This window comes from Lytechinus pictus, unplaced genomic scaffold, assembly GCF_037042905.1.
Source record: "Lytechinus pictus isolate F3 Inbred unplaced genomic scaffold, Lp3.0 scaffold_19, whole genome shotgun sequence".
In the NCBI taxonomy this organism is placed as follows: Eukaryota; Metazoa; Echinodermata; class Echinoidea; order Temnopleuroida; family Toxopneustidae; genus Lytechinus; species Lytechinus pictus.
The window spans coordinates 9,533,587-9,553,555 of NW_026974140.1; the positions used below are offsets into that span (position 1 = coordinate 9,533,587).

The 19,969-nt window shown below is 35.6% G+C and overlaps 1 protein-coding gene across 1 annotated transcript in view; it reads right to left on the reverse strand.

The window, feature by feature from the left end:
- Positions 1–395: 395 nt before the first annotated feature.
- LOC129260689 (periodic tryptophan protein 2 homolog) overlaps positions 396–19,969 on the reverse strand; it is a 59,828-nt gene continuing 40,254 nt past the window's right edge. Inside the window, exons 17-18 of the mRNA XM_064114582.1 lie at positions 11,482–11,710; positions 396–594 (exon numbers count right to left, since the gene is read on the reverse strand). Coding sequence (XP_063970652.1) covers positions 396–594; positions 11,482–11,710 — 428 coding nt within the window. The remainder of the gene's footprint in view (positions 595–11,481; positions 11,711–19,969) is intronic.

A 19,969-nucleotide genomic window follows, 5' to 3' on the forward strand; every position in this document is an offset into this window, starting at 1 on the left:
ATGTCTTATAATTTGACAATGTCTTATGACTGATAGCATATCTGATGATGGTGTCATACGTACAGATGATGTCATGCACCAGGGTGGCACCAGGGGTTGACATGGGAAGGTATACGGCAGCTTAAATTTGGCATATTTATTCTCAATTAAATAAGAAGGGTATTACACATTAATATATGTAATATATATGAACATATGTAATAAAAAAATACCAAATTTAGGTAATTAACAAAGACCTCTCTTTTAGATACTCTTTAAAAAAAAAACTTTCTTCTTCTTTCTTTTTCAATGTAGGAAAACCAGGGGGGGATACTCCCCTAGATCATAACAGATGAAGGCATGCCTTCAGATGATCTCATATGAATGCTAGTACATCTTGGGTATAATTGTTCATTTTATAAGAGTGGTGTAATCTGTGTCTCAGAATCATCACTGTCAATATCTTCACCATCCCCTAAACTTTCCTCCTCTTCCTCATCCTCCTCAGTTTCCTTGTCATCATCTTCCGATCCTAGCGGCGCTAACTTCCTCTTCTTGGGTTGTAATTTTGCCAGAGTCTGAAGGTATTGGAGTGTGTACCGGTTAGTGTTGCATCTTTATACATCAAGGAAACAAAAACACAAAGAAAAACATGAAAGCGTCCAGTAATGAATGGTGAACTTAAAAGCAATCACTTAATTACAATCATGAAAAGAATTAGAAAACTAAAAGGACAAATTAAAGATCATGTTTCATATGATTATTCCACTTACTAAACAATACTGACAAAATTATCGAAAAAAATATTAAATATTTTATATGGTGTGATGCTGTTATATACATTAATATTGCTCTGAATTACTGTGAATGATGTTGCAACAAATGCATCACTTGATGAAATGAAATAGAATGCTTAATCATGTACATGTATTTGAGTTAATGTTCCATAGATAATTGGTGACAGAAAAAAGGGACTATTCTGGTTAATATGTGATTGTCAAGAAGCAATTAGAAAAATTGTACTGCACTCCACCCAGGTGAAGTAATTGGGTACCTGGCAAAGATTATTTTCTTGAATTGCTTCTATGATGTAAAAGGCTTGTCGGGCTAAAGTCAGGTTAATGATATCTAAGACCCTTTAGAAACACATTAAGATCTTAAATGGTATATGATATGCAATACAGTAGAACTGGATATTATCATTTTAAGAAACTCTATCATATAAAACATGTATGTATGTTGAATTCATCGTTAACCACTTCCCCAAAAAGGCAGTCAGAGCAACAACAAAAAAAAGTTATATAATTCCTGCCAAAGAAAACATGAACAAGAATATTGTGTGTCACATTTATCTGTTGGAAAGTGAGTCCGCATATGTGGGCAGGAAAACACATGTTAAAACAACATCATTCAGTTTCCTACGGAGTAAACATGCTAAACATGTAGTGTATATTGAATTTACTATTATGTGAGGTCACAAAATTGCACATGCGGGAAAGTGGACATGGGAAAATAGGTCAAATTTAGCAATATATTCCAAGTTAAATCACAGGCCACATAGAATGCATATTGAATTTGTTGATTATCTACTTTGCGATGTTACAATATTGCCGACATCTGGTAAACATGAAACTATGCAGATTGCAATGCCGGGTAAACAGGCAATGAAAGAGTCAAATGCCTCGCCACAAAGAATAGGAACATGTATATTAGTTTTTGTTGCTATTCATTGTTGAGGATTACTGTAGAAGTCATTTTCATCTCCCTGTTTCAACCCGATAATTAAATCATCATGCTCTTCGTACCGCGCTCATTATTGAGCATTTCATCCCGGATTAAACTTGAGAGAGATATTACAATAACCCTACCCTGCATGAAGTTCACCATGTACAAGGCAATAAACCCGGATTGCACTCCCAACCGCACTAATTCAACTTGATGGTGGCTTTTCAAGGACCTCAACTAATGAGACGTTAATGAAAACAAATGACTCGAGATTGCCTACCCTGACATACAGGACAGAAACAGGAAAATAAGGTAATTAAGCGAGCATACCTGAAGATAATGCCATATTGTGGTGCATGACATGGCAATCAAGATGAGATTACCTGACATGCTAAATATATGAGAGTAGAAGTGCACTATACTCGACTTAAAGGTGCTTTGATATACAGGAGAGATCATCTCTTAACCAAGCTAAAACTATAAACATAAAATCATCTCCATTTTCAAATCATCAATGCTATTTGAAAAATAAGTTAAGATCTATGTCCAATTGAATGGGGCAATATCTTCAAACTAGAGTGCCTGCTAGGAAAAATAATGTTACAAAGCTCTTTTATAAATTATGTTATCACAATATATGTTCTGTTCCATAGATGTCAGGATAGGGAATATATGTTTTTTTATTTTAACAGATTTTTTTCACATTGGAGCAATTTCTGAATTTTAGGGGCTATTTCTTTCATTTCAAAGGCTACTTTTTGGCGCAGAGAGCTGGGGGATACTCTAGAATAGATGGTTCCCCCCTCCCAAATATTCAATTTGGGGGATTTTAGTGGGCAATTTGTGCTGTGATGAGGCTAAAACTGCCCATCGCCCTCATTTATTTCTTATGCTGATGGAATTGTGCAACTTATAAAAGCCTTATTTTGCAGCGGTCAAAAGTATACTGTTCCAAATTTATTACAAATATAGTCGTGAATATTGTGCTTGTGATTATATCAATGCATTTATACTGCTATTCATTCAAATTCATGGGATGGTTTATAATATAGCACGATCTCACACCGATATGCTTTTCTCAAAAAAGTGAGCAATGCAAGACCATACTCAATTAAATTAATCATCCTCATGCTGATCATTTATTTTATTTTTCATTTTTTGCTGCAAAAACTTTACATGAGTGTAATTCTTGTTCATGACAAGGACCTCATTCATGTGGTTGGGGAGACATTTTCAATCTTCATGATTTCTCATCAAACAGTAACATATGGAACTGGATAAAAACAGTTATGTCCCCCCCCCCCTCCGAAGAAAATATAGGTGACATATTAATTTATTTCAATTTTCAGTTCATATATGAGCATACCTGTACATTAAGTTTGGAGAAAAAAATAACTTGGCAGCAATAGCAGTTTATAGAGAACAGTGTTTCTACTCTGTCCTTTCATTCTTCATATTAAGGGAATAGCTGTCTATGAGTGCAATAACTTTATACAGCTGAATATCACAAACACTGGAATAGACTCCTTTTCAATAGCCAAACTGGCTGCTATCGCTCCTCCCAGCGGACCAGAACCATCACAATTTGATGCCGCTTCTGCGTGAAATCCTATCCCCATCCAAGCCCAGTATTTGCTCCGAAAAGCTGAATAAAATGAAAACTTTGTATTGATGAAAATAAATTCAATGATCTGCTTCTTTAAATGTTGTGTCCCAGCGGCTGGGAAGTTGATGAAGTTGTTGAAGTGAAACGGAGATGAAGGGGGGGGGGCGAGGAAGGAGAAATTTATAAAATCATTTGTGCCAGGATACGGCTGGCTCCCTGGAGGTTTGTACAAGTCAGTATGGAAAGAGGGGGAATATGGCAGGTGTATTTTACATCTCCAAGATCAAGACAGAAAACTGATATTTCACCAATGTGAAAAAAGAATATAATAACAATAAGTTAATAGCCCTTTGAGGTGGCGATTATCTACATGCAGTTGCCTATTTACTTCAGGGACCAATCTCACAAAGAGTTACGATTGATCAAATCAAGATCAACTGTATGGAAATCCATCCATACCATAATTTTTTTTCTACAGGATATTCGCACAATCCCCTTAGTAAAGCAAGAGAATTACAATGAATCTTCAAGAGAGTGATGAATGTATGAATAAACATCATATACATGTATATATATATGTAGAAAATATTTTGAACAAATTTGTATTTTATATGTTGACGTTGCTGGCCATCCATAGTTGTGATTAATTGGATCAATCGCAACTATTTGTAAGACTGGTCCCCGGTTAAGCTTCTGTTGTTTAAAGGCACTTCATGCATTCAAGGAATGTCATGGATTAATTGATACTAGGCTTGGATGGGGATTGGAACATCGTCAAAACGAAATACCCAAACTCAGCAAGTACTTTTTCTTAAAGTTGGGGTGAAATATATACTGAATGCAGTGTGAAAGCAAATTACTGTTGCAGGGCCCTTTTTCACACAACCTATTATCATTGGCAGGTCATACACTACTGAAATGGAAGAACCTGATTGGTTAAAAGCTAAATAGTGATACCAGAGAGATGAAGAACATACATGAAAAGAAAAAAAAACAGGATCAGAGGATGAGGGGAAAGGGAAGATGGGTACAAAGATCACATCCCAGGGATGGGAGAAAGGAAAGGTAGAAGAAGAAGAGTCAGGAAAGTACAGAGTGAGAGAGGAAAGTTGGGGACAGTGAGTGACCAGTGAGAGATGGCTTGAAGGAAAATCTGAGGCCAGTCAGAAAAAAAAACTTAGCAATTGATTGAGGCCTGTATGATATCTTTAATAATTGGTTATATTAATCATTATTTGAAATTAATTGAACATGACCAATCACATGATCAATTTACGAGGCTTTTTCTAAGTGTCACCAAATTGCAAGAACACTGCTCTTGTGTCGCAAGCTGCATATATGTACATGTTTATAATGCTCCTTTTTTACACTGGCATCATACCCTTGACGTTGTAAAGCAACTCTCTCACTGAAAACTTCAGAGACCTGTTCAACGATCTCTGATACCCTGCCACAGCCAGTGTCAGTGAACTTCTAACTCATTTTAGGGACTCCATATCAAACACTGCCGTGGGATATTGCCTCTCTCATCTAAGACACAAGAAGAGAGAGTGTTTGAGTATTCAAATGGCATATTTGTCCACTAGGAGGTTCGACAACACCATGATGGGTTTGTGAATGCTTAAATACATGCCATGGAACTACGGAACCGCATGCAATCAGTAACGTCAAATAGTGTACGCAGCTCAAGAATCCAAGTAGTCTGCCTTTTGAATACAAAGCTTCTGACTCATGGAGATCATCAAGTAGATTTTGTCAGGGGGCAATCTCTGACCCTGATATCATACAATACTAGCAAACTTATTTAATAAATGCAAATGAAATAACTAATATTTTGAATCAAAATAAATTTCTGTAACACTGTTTTATATTTAGACTGTAGCCGTTACAGTGGCTATACTCTCTAGTGTCAAGAACTTCCATAATGTTGTTTGAGGCAGCTGAATAATTTTTTTTAATTCAGCACAGAGTGGCAAGCAGTGGTTGTTTGTTTGGGCAGACAAGCTCTGCTTAGGTTTTAATCATTTGAAAGAGAGACAGACATTAATAAAACTTGTGTGACATATTACACCACATCAGTATTAAGCTCTTCTCATTGAAGCAATCTAATATCATCATTATAGTTATCTCCATGTCATGCTGATACAGGTATACTGTCCTAAAATGGCAGTTTACATTTTTTCCTGTACAAGTATGCCATTATTAATGAATTACGAATTTAAAGGGGTATGAAGGAACTGCAGAAAGTTGTTTGTTTACTTATCATTTTCTATTGTTATGATATACTGTGTTTTCTTTATTTTGTGCAGGTATTTGAAAGCAATTGAAAGTTCTATTTCGTTATATGCCTCCATTCATGGACCAATGAAATATTGCGAATCTACTGAGGATTGACTTGGGTTCATATATCTTTTCAAAGAAAATGTGCATGCTTCCAGAAATCAAAAGGAGTAATGTTATAAATTGTGAAAATTTGACTAAAAATCATGAATATGAGGCATGTTATTACTCTTGGGCAGGAAGGCATATTAAACAACAAATTATGTTGCAAAGCTTTCATTTGAACGAAATTTTCTAAACGTATATGAGTACATTATTTTTAATATTGATCATGTATGACTGATATCAGTCGGGGAAGAAGTAACAAACAACTTCATCTAATTTCTATGCATTAAAATGTCATAACTAGCTAAATGAAAACTCTTGGGCATTGCCATGTGATACAAATTAACGCTGGGAATAAAGTAGGTCAAGTTAAAAAAGAGCATTGAATTTTTGATGCAAGCAAAGAAGTACTGCCAAGCACCTGACTTCAATCATGTCACCAAGCACGGATGGTGATGATAAAGAGATATGCCATAGGTAGTCACGAGAATGATGGTTTTAATTCATGCAAATACCAGTACAAATTGCTTATTATAAGCATGGCATCACTGAGAATGATTATCCATATTGATGTCATGTTAGTCAATGCATGGCAAATTTTGTTTCTTAGTTCTTGTCAGAAAAATCAGATAATAAGATAATTTCAGGAATTACAAAAAGAATGACAATTCACAAAATCAATTCCATATGAGATGGGACTGCATGGGAGAACAAAAATATACCGGTAATATATCACATTTTAATAGTTTACTATAAATGTTGTTATACAATGCAATACCATCCAAGAAGGGACACTGTCAGTCATTTGTTATGTTGTGCATAATTTGCGAACATCGTTATAGAACAGGACAGACGGATTTTCAAATGGTACTGATTTAATCTATCACTGAAGATTTCAATATACCTTTGTTCATAAATATTAAAAGTATACCTATCTTTTAATGTAGGCAATGTTATGACAATAATGTTGCTTGAATAATTCCAAAAAAATGCAGACACTTAGATTCAATAATTGACAGCATCAAACATCCTACCACATCCTCTTAAAGTAGGATATATAATTGGATATTAGAACACCACCGAACCTTTAAAATGGAAACCCATCTTCTAACCCAAGCATCTCTGTCTGACTAGTCATCAGCCCCAAGCTTATACACACAACACTGATTAACGAAGAAAAATAGTACATGCCCCTTTAATAGCTTGCACAATATTATGGCAAAGTCTGAAGTAGTATTGGTTTCGGAATTTTCCAAATGAATCCTATTCATTTTTTTCCCTGGGAAATCAAACCTGGCGGATCTAATAGAAAGGCAATTTAGGGCCTCTTGTATTTCAGATTAGAAAAACAACGTTAAATGGATTATAAGAGGAAGAGTTTGATGGGAAGAAGAGGGGGATAGGGAAGGAGTGAGCAGGGGTGAAGAGAGAGAGAAGGGGTGGAGAGAGAAGGAAGAAGAGAGAGAGAGAGAGAGAGGGGGGAGAGGGTGCATGAGAAGAAGAGAGAAAGGGGGATATGAGGGGTAAAAGAAAGAGGTCGTTAATAGGGGATCAGAAAGAAATAGGGTAAGGTGAAAAAGGGAGAGGATAGGAAACTGGTGGAAAGATTAGAAGAAAAGAATATGAGTGAAGAAAATAGAAATGTAGAGAGAGACCAAAAGAGGAGAATGATAATAACAATAATAATATGGAGCTTTTATATAGCGCATAATACAAATTACAATACAGTTTCTAAGCGCTTTACAACTTAAATTGAAGGTAAATAAAACTAGTACAACATAATTAATTCAAATAGAAACAAAGTATGAATTATATCAGTGTATAACATTAAGAGCTTAGTAAATAAACAACAACAAAAAAAGAATGGGAGAACGGTTGAGGTTAAAAGGAGGGGAGGGGGGAATTGGCATGAAGGTGCAGAAGAAAAATGGGGGGGGGGGGAAGGGTGATTATACATGCATAATAGGAGCTGTGGTAAAGATACATGTAGGTCAATGGAAGGGTGGGCGGAGAACGTGAAAGCACCATAAAGAAATGAGGGAGAGGCAAGAATAAAAAAAAAAAAACAGAGAAAGCGAAAATGACACATACATGGCCCGGGAAAGACATAGCAAATTATAACAAAAGTGAAAGAAAGATCAAAATACAGTGCTGAGCAGGAAAGTAAACTATAACAACAAAATACAGTGGAAAACAGATTGAAATGGTAAATAACAAAAGAACATTACAAAGGTGTAAGAGAGAGAGAAAAAAGAATGATTATGATTCGGATAGGACACATACATCTACAAAACAATATATCTTTTAAAGCATAAACACGCATTTGTGATTGGAATGGGGGAAAATCAGATCCAAAGAAGAAGAAAGAAAACTGACTAAGATAGGGCCAGAAAGAAAAAGAGACAGAAACATAGTAGAGGGAGTGAGAGAGATAAAATGGATATCGAGGATTGGAAGGGGAAGAATTGATATACTTTAAGCCGATTGCCAATGCTTCCCTAAATTGTTTTCTATATCTGGCCGTTTGTTATTTATCAATATGCAATTTTGTCATTCCAAATCAGTTAGGGAATAATTGTTTTTATTTTGCAGACCTCTATATTCATTCTTCCAGATGTCCATCCACATCATAGAACACGCATTTAAGAGAAATAGTTGGGAATTATATTGAGGGAAAGAAAACTGAGCTACATGTAAGAAATGAAAAAAAATCAATACGTACTAAGCATAGATTATATTTGCATTCTATGAAAAAAAAGTTAACTATTCACAGTACATTTTATTTTGCTTTGCTGTTCCATGACTTACAGGGAAAATTCTCTCTGACAACAAGCTCCTTTTGATAAAAGCATAAAAATTAGAGAAAACATTGGTTAAGTTTTTATGAATCTCTATCAAAGAATAATGAATTGATGACTTTTTTAGGTTTATAATTTGTGACCTCATTATATGAGCAGCTTCCCGATATATACAAATTCGATAAATTTGCGATCTCTTTCAATCAAACACCAATGAATAAAAATATATTTCTTATAGAAGGGGGTATAAATTGATGTGTCTGATGATATATTATATGAGCAGCTTCCCCATATATACAAATTCGATAAATTTTCTTATTTTAAAATCAAACACTAATGAATAAAAATTTTTCTATAAAAGGGGGTATAAAATGATGTGTCTGTTGATAAATATGTATCCCCAGCACAAATAAAATCATCTTTAAGTTTTGAAAGAATGGCTTTTTATGGAAATTACATGACATAACACATGGAGGAACTGCTTGTCTGTGACATTACAAAATCAAACTTAAAAAAATTATTACTCCATTATTGGTAGATAGATTTTTGTAGGAACTTCACTATTTTTCTCTAATTGTTCTGCTTTAATTTAAACAAACTTAATGTCAGGGTAAACTTCCCATTCAAATAAATCCAACTGGAAGCCATTGAAGGTTATGACTGCAGATCAGTTGGCAATCCAGGCAAGGGCACATCCGGCTCATGCCCCCCCCCCCCTTTTGAGAGGAACCCCAATTTTTTTTTAAGGGAACGTGTCATGCATACACAAGTGAGGACCCTTTTTTTTGCTTGTCAAACTTTCCCTGGAACAAAATGCACCCCATTTTGCAGTGAAACCTTTTTTTTGCTTGTAAATTTTTTTTTGGAACAAAATGACCCCCATAAACTTTTTCCTTTTTTCTTTTCTTTCTTTTTTGTCTCTTTAATGTTGCTTGTCAGAATTTTTCCTGTTAAAAAATCTCCCCCCCCCCTTTGGAAAATCCTGGATCCGCCCTTGCTGCTGATACTTAAATACTGGTCTCAAAGCCTATTTATGCCCCGCTCATTGGCCTTGGGAAGTTTTCTGTGCTTTTTTTATATTCCCCTTGTGCTGCGATATGTCCAATAGAAAAAGCCCTTGCCCTATTAAAACACAGTGAAAATTCAAAACTTGCTAATCTATACAATTACTACCTGTTTTAATAATGAATTTTGTATCAATGGAAAGTGCTCTTAATTACAAACATTACCCTTTGAGGGGTTCTTCCAAATGGTGTTGCATTAGAAATGAAAAAAAATGAAAATAAATGAAGATATTTTGCTTGTATCAAGCAGTCTCCTATTGAACAGGACACCACATAATACTGACAAGTTGTCAATTACGAACAGTTTTACTGAAATTGTAAGTTTTGATTGGCCTCTATAGTAACTGCTGTCATCAAATAACAACTTTCATAAAACTGTCTTGGTCATCCAGTTTGCTGATTGAGATTGTGTCTTATTGGTATGGCAATTACAGGGTACTTAAAAAGTTAAAGCTAAATCAATCCGAGCATAGAGGAGATGGATTTTTTTCTTCTGAAATTGAATCTTTTATTCTTATTTGCTCAAAGTGTTAAACTTGATATTTTTTGTAGCAAAGGATGGTTTTTGCCAGGTTGCAGCCAACTCATTCTAAAATTGTTAACCACCCACAAAAAGTTTCAAGAGGCAACTTCTCAGGAAATGTTGCAAACAACCATACAGGTGTAGCGGTCTACCTCGTGGTTGCACTGCAGTGATACACATCACTCAAGACCTCCCAGGGACAGACCATAAATTCACGAAAATATAAAAGGATGAGGAGAAATTCAACATCATCCCAGAGGATGTTGTCAGATCTCTGATCGGTTTTATAAGGAATCATTGATAACTGATCAGCGGAAAATCTCCCCGACACAGCCACCTGCTCTAACAGTCAATGACTGATCACCGACTATTATATTAATTGATTGTTGGTTATTGTTTGTCAAGCAAAGTAACACAACAGCTATCCCATAACAAAGGTTTTCATACAGAGTGAGAAAAACAGATCTATTAAAAGATGCTTTTAAAATGAAGAAGAAATGAGTGATAGGATGACGAAAGACAGATGTGAAATATTCATTTGTGGGAGCCATTTTATCAACCCTTAACATGTCGCTGTTGCTGATTGGCAGCAGATGATCCACAAAACTGAAATTCATCTAGCATGTTAAAAGTGTGATATATCATTCATGAGCTCCTTTAGAGAAAAACAGGGTGTGAGGAAGAGAAGAAAGGGAAGACCAAAGAAAAGATTGCTAGATTGAGATTAAGTAGTAAATGATCTAAGTACAAGAAGAATAATGATAAAAAGAGGGACCATTCTTCCAATCCGCCCCCACCCCCCGGCCCCAGCACTGAAGAAGAATGACATAGCCTCGCATGGTCTTGGATTAATTCAATCTCTGTGACTTGATGTAATTTTCAATGTTTTTTACATGTGTATTTTGACTCAATTTATTATTAAAAAAAAAAAGATTCTTCAGAACACTTACACTGTTGCTACACTTCCCAACTGTACAATTCTTAAGGCCTGTCATTGAGTTTTTTTCAGTGATAAGAATCTAAATTTGGCATTTTCAGCCATTAGAATCATATTTGACATCCAGCCCCTTCTCTTTTTAAATTTTGAGCACTTACTTTACATATTTAGTAATTGGATATTAGAAAGTTACTGACAAAGATTATATCCTGAAATTTTCACCCCATTTCATACTTGAGAAGGGATTTTATATTAAAACCATAAGACAAAAATATGCAGATATTTCATTTTCATCAGATGCCTGATTATCAAATAGGATGTAAAATCATATAATCATTAATATATTAATCTAGCCATGAATTGGAATAGTGATATATACACTTTGGGGAGATTTACCAAAACTAAAAATAGGCTTAACAGTTTACACTATTATTTTTAAGAACAAATATGAAAAGATAGCTTACATTTTTCCAATGGTGTCTGCTTTGGTGATGAGTGACTTCTGTAGAGCAGTGAGCATTGCATGGTGGGAAGACGAGTTTTTGAGCTTGAGTCTAGACCCATGGATGGACAGCAGTTTCTCTGCCCATAGTACATAGAACTCAAGATGAGGCGAAGCGGTGAGCTGTTCCGCAACGAAAGACAACATCTTTTCCACGTATGTATCAGCTATACTGCTACATATTACATCAACTGCAAGAGAAATGGAGAAACTAGGTCACTAAATAACACTGGCTACCAATCCAATTATACATTGCAAACTTCAAGCTACTATTACTCATCTACCAGTGTCTTTAATGTAAAAGAATATAGTTGCAGCAAACAATTATGTCATGAAAGTCTTTAAAATCAAGTTTAATTCTCACCATATTACCATAGATCTACATCTAGTACATTAACATAAATTTGACTTTGTGAAATCATGAAATCTTAGCTTAAACCCAAAAACTCTGGAAATCACTAACACAGAAAATCATATGTGGGACAGTGCATAAATATTGTTTTTTTTTTAAGGACATTTTATGAAATGCTGTTCTTAGTTTGCTAAGTTCTGAGCATTTACAAATTTTCTTCCAGAACCATTTGGCACACTTTTTATCGATACATACAGACACTGATAAGAATTGTTCTAACTCAGGTTCTAGATCATTACAACTGGCATTCAGTGGCGTAACAGGTGGGGGGGCAAGCTGCCCCCCCCCCCTGGCGGATTTCACCGGGAAAATAAAAGAAAAACGGGAAAAAGAAAAAAAAAGGAGGGAGAAAGAAAGGGAAAGGGGAAGGAAAGGGGAAAAGGAAAGGAGGAAAAGGAAAGGGAAAAGTGAAAAGAAAACGAAGAAAAACATTTTTTTTTTATGGAAAAGGAAGGAAAGTGGGAAAATGTACGAAAGAACATTTGAGAAAGAACAAATCATTCTGAAATAGGACTATGTAATGCAATAGCACAGGTAGGAAATAAATTGATAGATGACAAAATGGCAAACAATAGCGGGAAACGAAGGTAGAATGTAATTAATCAAAAGCTAAATTGGAAAACAAAGGAAAGGGACAAGAAAGAAAATGATAACACGACCGGGCTGCCGATGATTGAAATTAAAGAGCGGGAAGAAAGATGGACTGCATACAACATTGTGCTATAAGCTTGCTAAATTTTATGCAAATAAGCTACCAGGGCTTTGCCCCAGACCCCACACAGTAGGGGCTCTTCATTTATAACCTTCAAATGGCTCTATAACGCCCCCCGTTCAATCACGTTCAATCACTGGCATACAGGCGGGGGGGGGGGGGGTCTTGTTCCACACCCAAGAGGAAAAAAAAAAGAAATTATAGGAGACAACGTATAATGAAATGAATGGAAACAATGAAATGTATTATTTGCTGAATATAATAAAAATCTATCACATAATTAGAATTTAATTTCAATAGGCAATTTTTTTTTCAGCTCGCTTTGCACGCTGGCGACTTTTTACAAATTTTTCCCACATTGCTATGTTTTGCCCTCAAAATATTTGGTTCATTACGCAACTGGGTTGAATTAATTTTTGTGTAAAAGCTATAGTCTGTATATGAACACGATTTGATTAAAATAGCGGCAATCTGCGAGGTTTAAATGGCTTTGATATCAAGAAGTTCCGGGGGCTCCGCCCTGGACCCCAACAGCACAGCACTGCGTATGGAAGGGTTGGGCCATGGCCCCAAAAAGTTCTACAAACAAGAACCCAAAAAAGGAGGAAAGAAAAGCAAAGGAAAAGTGTAGGATGAATTTATTTACTGAATAAAATGTCAAAATTAGCTCAAAGTTAGATTCTCATGAAAAGGTGATTTTTTTTTCGTTTGCTTCGCTCGCTAGGGACTTACATATAGCAGCTTTTTAGCCCATGTGCATTACTGGACCCCTCTTTATTTTATTTTTTTTTCTCTTCATGCTACTGCCGCAAACAGTGACGTACAGACCACAAAAAAGGAATCTAAAGAGAGAAGAGTGAAATATAATTCTCTGGATATCATGTCAAAATCTATCACAAAATTTGATTTTTGTATTAAAAAGGTCAAAATTTTTGCTCGCTTGCTTCGCTCGCTCGCAACTTTTTTTAAAAAGATAAATTCTGCCTGATACGCTGCCTCAAAATAGTTGGTTCATTACACCATTCATACCATGATATGACCGGGAAATTTTTGGCTCTTGCCCCCCCTGGCCACTGACCCCTGTTACGCCGCTGCTGGCATTTATCTTAAATTCCTTGTCTACTGGACAACTTAGTGAGAAATTGGTAATCTAAGATCATCTCAGAGACATATCCCTATTAAAGTTTCTTTTTTTTTCAGACCAAGTCCTGTGGGGGAGAGGTTATCTTCATATGTGACCCCTAACTTTGGAACAAGATCTCATATCCCATCAAGGAGGCATCCAAACCTTCAAGCTCAAGTCTCACTGAATATACCCAGGCAGTGATAAAGCACTGTATTATCATTATGATGATGGTGATGATTTCTAGATAGATAGCGCTATATGAATGCCTATTATTATTATTAGGCAGTGATCATGATCATCATGATGATGATCATGATGATCATCATCACCATTATCTTCATCACCATCATCATCATCATCATCATCACCATCATCATCATCACCATCATCACCATCATCATCATCATCATCATCACCATCATCTTCATCACCATCATCATCATCATCATCATCATCATCATCATCATCATCATCATCACCATCATCATCATCATCATCATCACCATCATTATCATCATCACCATCATCATCATCACCACCACCAGAGTCAAAAGAATAATTTTCATGAATTTTTATAAATAAATTTTCAAGAACTTCTAAATGAAGAAATCTACAGTTACATGTTCATATGTATTCAATTTAGATTATATTCAGACATTTCATTAAAAGAATCAGTATTATTTAAGCTGAAAATCAGTAATTTTTTTTCAAGGAAATGCCATAGGACTACACATAAAACTTAACTTTAGAAATCTGTATTTTGCATGAAACCATCAGTGTTCTTCTTATTTTTCAGTTCTAAATATGGAAAATCCATACTACTTGGCAGTTGGCAGATCTGCATATTGTACAGGAATCCTCACTGCATGCTCCTACATAGTATATATAATTCCACTATTTTCTTGAAATCTTTATGTACTATAAAAACATACATTCTATCAACTGATTTGATAAACATATTTATAATAATCAGCAGTAGATATGAATGTAATGTGATTCAGATGGGATTTATTTTCTTTAATTTTAAGTAAATATTTCCCTCTCATTTTATTTTTCATTTTTATGTTTCTATTAAATTTCATTATCTTTTAATACTTTTGAATCCAAGTTTGTTTATTTGGATCTGTGTTTACCTTTTTCAAACATATATTTATCTAATTATTTGTTTCTACATGTATATTTATTCATCAATTTACCCACACTTTCATTACAAATCATTCATTCATTTATTCATTCATTCATTCATTATTTAATCATTTATTCTTGTATTCATTGAGTTATTCTTATGGGATAAGCTCATAATTGGATAACACCCCCCTCCCCATTCAAATCTCCTGTTAAACCATTTCAGATTAAAACCCCACCGTAAATATGTGATGAACTTACATGTACAAAACATACATTTGCCTGGGCCCAGTTGCATAAATTTATTATTATGGTAACTTTGGTAACTTGCATATAATTTGATTGGATGTTGTTACTGGGTACTTATCATTAGGAGGAGGTTAAGTTAATACAATAGTAACTTTTATGCAACAGGGACCAACATTTGCTCTATTTACATGTGAAAATCACAAATATATTAAGGTAGATATAAACTGGGTTCCAAAAGAAACTTATCAAACTTCACAAGTGCACTACACAAATTTCACTCCGTCAAAATGAAATTTTGACACAAGGCTAGCTTCAATATTCCTTACTAAGCACATGCCAAAATTAAGATATTGGTTTAATAACAAAGAGGCTGTAACCCCTCAAATCAATTGGTTCTGGAACCCTAAGTCGCAAAATGGCAAAAGAAAGACCAATGAAAATGAGATGGGATTAAACCAAATGGTCATTCTTTTATTGATTGCTATTGGGTCCATTCATGCATTATGCTTCTTTGACCTCAAAAGGTGTGTTTAAAATGTTAATTTTAACTTCCTGTAACTTCTTAGTTATTGAGGCGATCAATTAAACATGCCGAAGGTCATACTGTGAACTTAAATAAACTGGTAAGATTGTTTAATCCCATCTCATTTTCATTGGTCTTTCTTTTGCCATTTTGTGACTTTGGATTCCGGAACCATTTGATTTGAGGGGCTACAACCTATTTGTGATTAAACCAATTTCTTAATGATTGACATGTGCTTAGTATTAAAGGAATATTGAAGCTAGCCTATGTCAAAATTTTGTTCATTTTCACTGAGTGTAATTTGTGTAGTGTGCTTGTGAAGTTTGATAAGTTTCTTTTGAAACCTAGTTTAATAATCTGTTTAAAAGCAGTGATGTGCAAAGGAGCCCCAAGAAGCATCTATTGATGATTACAAAAGCAGCTGTAAACAAAAGTTATTGAACCCCAGTATCTAATTAGCTATGAGCAAATTTGTCTGAGAAAATCAATGCACCTGCAATACTTGTAACATCAAGAATATAAAAAAATGTAAAAAAAAAAAAGAACATGTATATACAGGTAATTCAAACAACCCTCCTGAAAAAAATCTGAATAATTTTTCAGCTGCATGTATGACCACATGTCTCCAGAAAACTGCACATTAAAACAAAAAATCAGTGCTGTATGCTACCCAACATACTTTTTTTTTTATAAAAACCCCCCCATGATTTTCATGTTTTCCAGTAATGTCAAGTCCAGACACACCCAGATGCAATGATGTAATTCTTACACTGCTAAAGAGAAGATACTACATGTAATGTAGCTCTGGCTGCCATAAAAAAAGAAAACAACAAAAACTAGTCAGGAAGCAAATAATCCTGACGAATGTTGACATCTATACGGAAAGTAAAGCTTAATATTACAGGATATGCCTTCAGGCTAGTGTATTGCAGCATCATGCAAAGACAGGTTACACGCAACAAGGCTCGGATGTTCTTGCACCAACATTCTTTAAAGTTAATGAGTACATGATGCTCATCAGAGGGTACGTTCACTATCTATTTTCTGAAGGTAGAATCACAATCACAGAATAAGATGTAAAACTGATTGTCACTATGGGCTGGCAATCTCATGAAAGCTGATACTGCCATATTTCAAGCCCACCTACTGTGTCGTTTGCATACTGGAAGAAGGCTTTTCAAAGTATTTTATAGAATGGATGAGAAAATCCCTGCAATCTGATTGGTTGAGAGCTATGCAAGAATTTTTACTGGGCTGCATGAACGATATCCCGATAATCAAAACGATATCCACTGTAAACAAGCTATCGCCCGAAAAGGTCATTGTGATGTCATCGCGCATGTACTGTTACGCTTCTTTAAGTCAAAATTTTGAATTTTTGATCAAGGCAGAATGAATCAAATAAAGGATGCAAAATGATCTGTAAGTACAAATACGGTACCATAATTGTCATAGGGATTAAAACTGCCCGCATACTCGTTAGTTGAGAAGTCCAGACATACGATCTAACGTTAGATCTACTGCCCTGGGCTGGCTGTGCACAGCCAAATGTCCACTGCAGGCCCAGGCAGCCGTAGGCGCTGCCCCCGGCGCGGCCCGGGCCGGGCGGTCTTAGGCTGCCTCATAGATCTAGTCAATGCAAACCTGTATCTGGCATTTTGGGTATAATAATGCCTTTGTGCCAACATATTATCAAGTTAGGCATACATATTTACGTTGTCCAGGGTTTTCAAAGGGTCTGCATACCTTTTGGAATTTTCATGCATCCGGTAAATAAATCATGCATCCGGTAAAAAAAAATCATGCGTCCGGTAAATTTTTTCATGCGTCCGGTGACGCATGAAATTATCATGCATCCGGTAAATCATTAATTTTTGTGGTTTATTCAATAAATTTTTTCCATTCTATAAACCAGATGATGCATGGGTTTCTTTTGTGGGTCAGTGGAACTGTGTGCACGTGGTAACTTTGGCATTATGGTCTAAACCATGCCAAAGTTACCTTGTGCACACAGTTCCTACTGACCCACTCTAACCCATGCATCATTTGTATACTGAGGGCGTGTTTATGCTTCCACTTTCCAGGCCAGAATCAGCGTTTTTATACGTGATTAGTCCAAAACATGGTTGCTTCCATCCTTACTTTCTTTTAAACAACGTTTCAGAACGCCGATCGTAAACTTACAAAAAGGTACGTTTCAAAACTTTGTTTGACCAGAATCAGGATTTCGGGGGAAGTATAAACAGAACCACGATCGTAAAAGTGTTTAAATGACGTCATTTGGTACATGCTTCCAGTGAGATGAAAATCCGCAGGCAAATACAGTCGCATGGTTCTAACAGGGACTTACACCTCCACGGAATTACATTTGCACTTGTGATTAAGTACCATCACTATTACTACTCATCTAAATTGTCATCACGATAAATGTTGAGGGATTAAAAAAAAAACCTGGAACATGAGTTATGAAGAGGAGACCTCGCTGAGCCAGAAGCCCCAGTGGCATATACAAATAGATGTCTTATTACTTTATTATGTATACTTTAATATTCTTTATTTTGTCTTACTATTATCGTCACCATGGTGCAATTATTAAAAGATCAGAAATTGTGTGAAGTTCAAATAATAGTCGACCATAACACCACTCGGAAAAAAACTTTCGAAAATGGGCGCGCCCAATTTCACCTCGCTTTCCTGCTCAATGAAAATTATGATGCAAAGCCAGCTGCAAATTGCAATTTCGCCTCTGAAATATTAAGCATAAACAGCACTCCCAGAACCACGTTTGCGATCAGCGTTCTGAAACGTTGTTCGAAGACGCTGATTCTGTCTCCGCAATGGAAGCATAAACCCACCCTGATTAAGTTTTCTGTTGGGCTTACAACCATTCAAACAAGTTTTAATGTCAATGGTTTGGTAGAATATCCTTACAAAGCACACTCTTTTTGGGGCATTTGATGATTGAGTTTAATACGAAAGAAAATGAACATATCTTAACATAGTATGGCCAACAAAAGATCACGTGAATGAAAAAAAAAATTATTAAACAAATCCTCCGGGAATGAATGTATTACTTCACTTTGGACTTCATCTAACTCTACACTGATCAATATTCAAGCAGGCGTTAATCTGTGGTGTGGATCACACGTTTGCTCTCTACCTTTCCCACAATTCAATTCAAACATAATAATTTCTTCTTACCGATACAAATGACCTTGTACACAGTGATTTTCAAACCTGAACAGCAATCTATAACATCCTCTGGCTAGATGTGACTAACCAGTACCTATAGACCAGTTCACATATGGTTGGTCATTTTGGGCTGATTTCATTCAAGGAAAGAAAACAGATAGGAGTCTCTCTTGGTTACATGACATTTGCTCCGATGGAAATCTGCATGCTATAAAGCCAAACATAAAAACTAACTTCCAAAACTAAGTAAACCCTAATCCATACCTTTACATTATTCTGACCCAAAAACTCTACTACAATACAAACTCTAACCCTATGGCTTCCGATATATTACGACCAGAGCAATTGACACAGGAGCAAAAGTCGTGTCACCGTCTCTCTCATCCCATCAACTCTTATGCTGCTCCAAGGGCCTTTTCACACGTGAATCTTGAATCATCATTGTAATGATGATTGATATTGTTATCGCGACTGTGATTAGCGTTTGTGATTCTAATCATCTTCTAGTTTGGTATCATACCTGCTATTCATTAGCCGTATTTTTCACTGGAATCATCATTCAAATTACAATTTTTTGCCATATGAAAGGGCGGTTAGTCTCATCTGATCTAAAGTCCTTTTGAGGACTTCACAAAAGAATACTCTCTTTCTCTCAATTATCTTTTTCTCACCTTTCAATTCAAAATAAATCTCCATTTTCATGTTTCCTCAACTTCTCTTAGTTGCACTATCCAAACTACTCCACAGGATTCCGAGTCATAAAGACTGAGGGTTTGTTGCAAGAAAATATTTGCAATTAATTCCTAATTTCATATCAAAATTTACAAGTGATATATCAATTTTCACTTGTTGATGCAAAAAGCAGACAATCAAATTGCAAAATTGCAATGAAACGCATGACTTTTAATTGATTTTGGGACCTGTTTTGCGATCAATCGGTAGTTTTTTGCAACACCCATTAGCTAATACACAAAGCCTTTAGTTCTACATGCAGGTGATACGGTAGCTGCATGCTTTTTCATTAAAAAAAATATATGAAGATTACAAAACACCCCTTCCAAAAAACAAAAACAAACAAGCCCCTCCCCCAAAAAAAACCCCACACAAAACA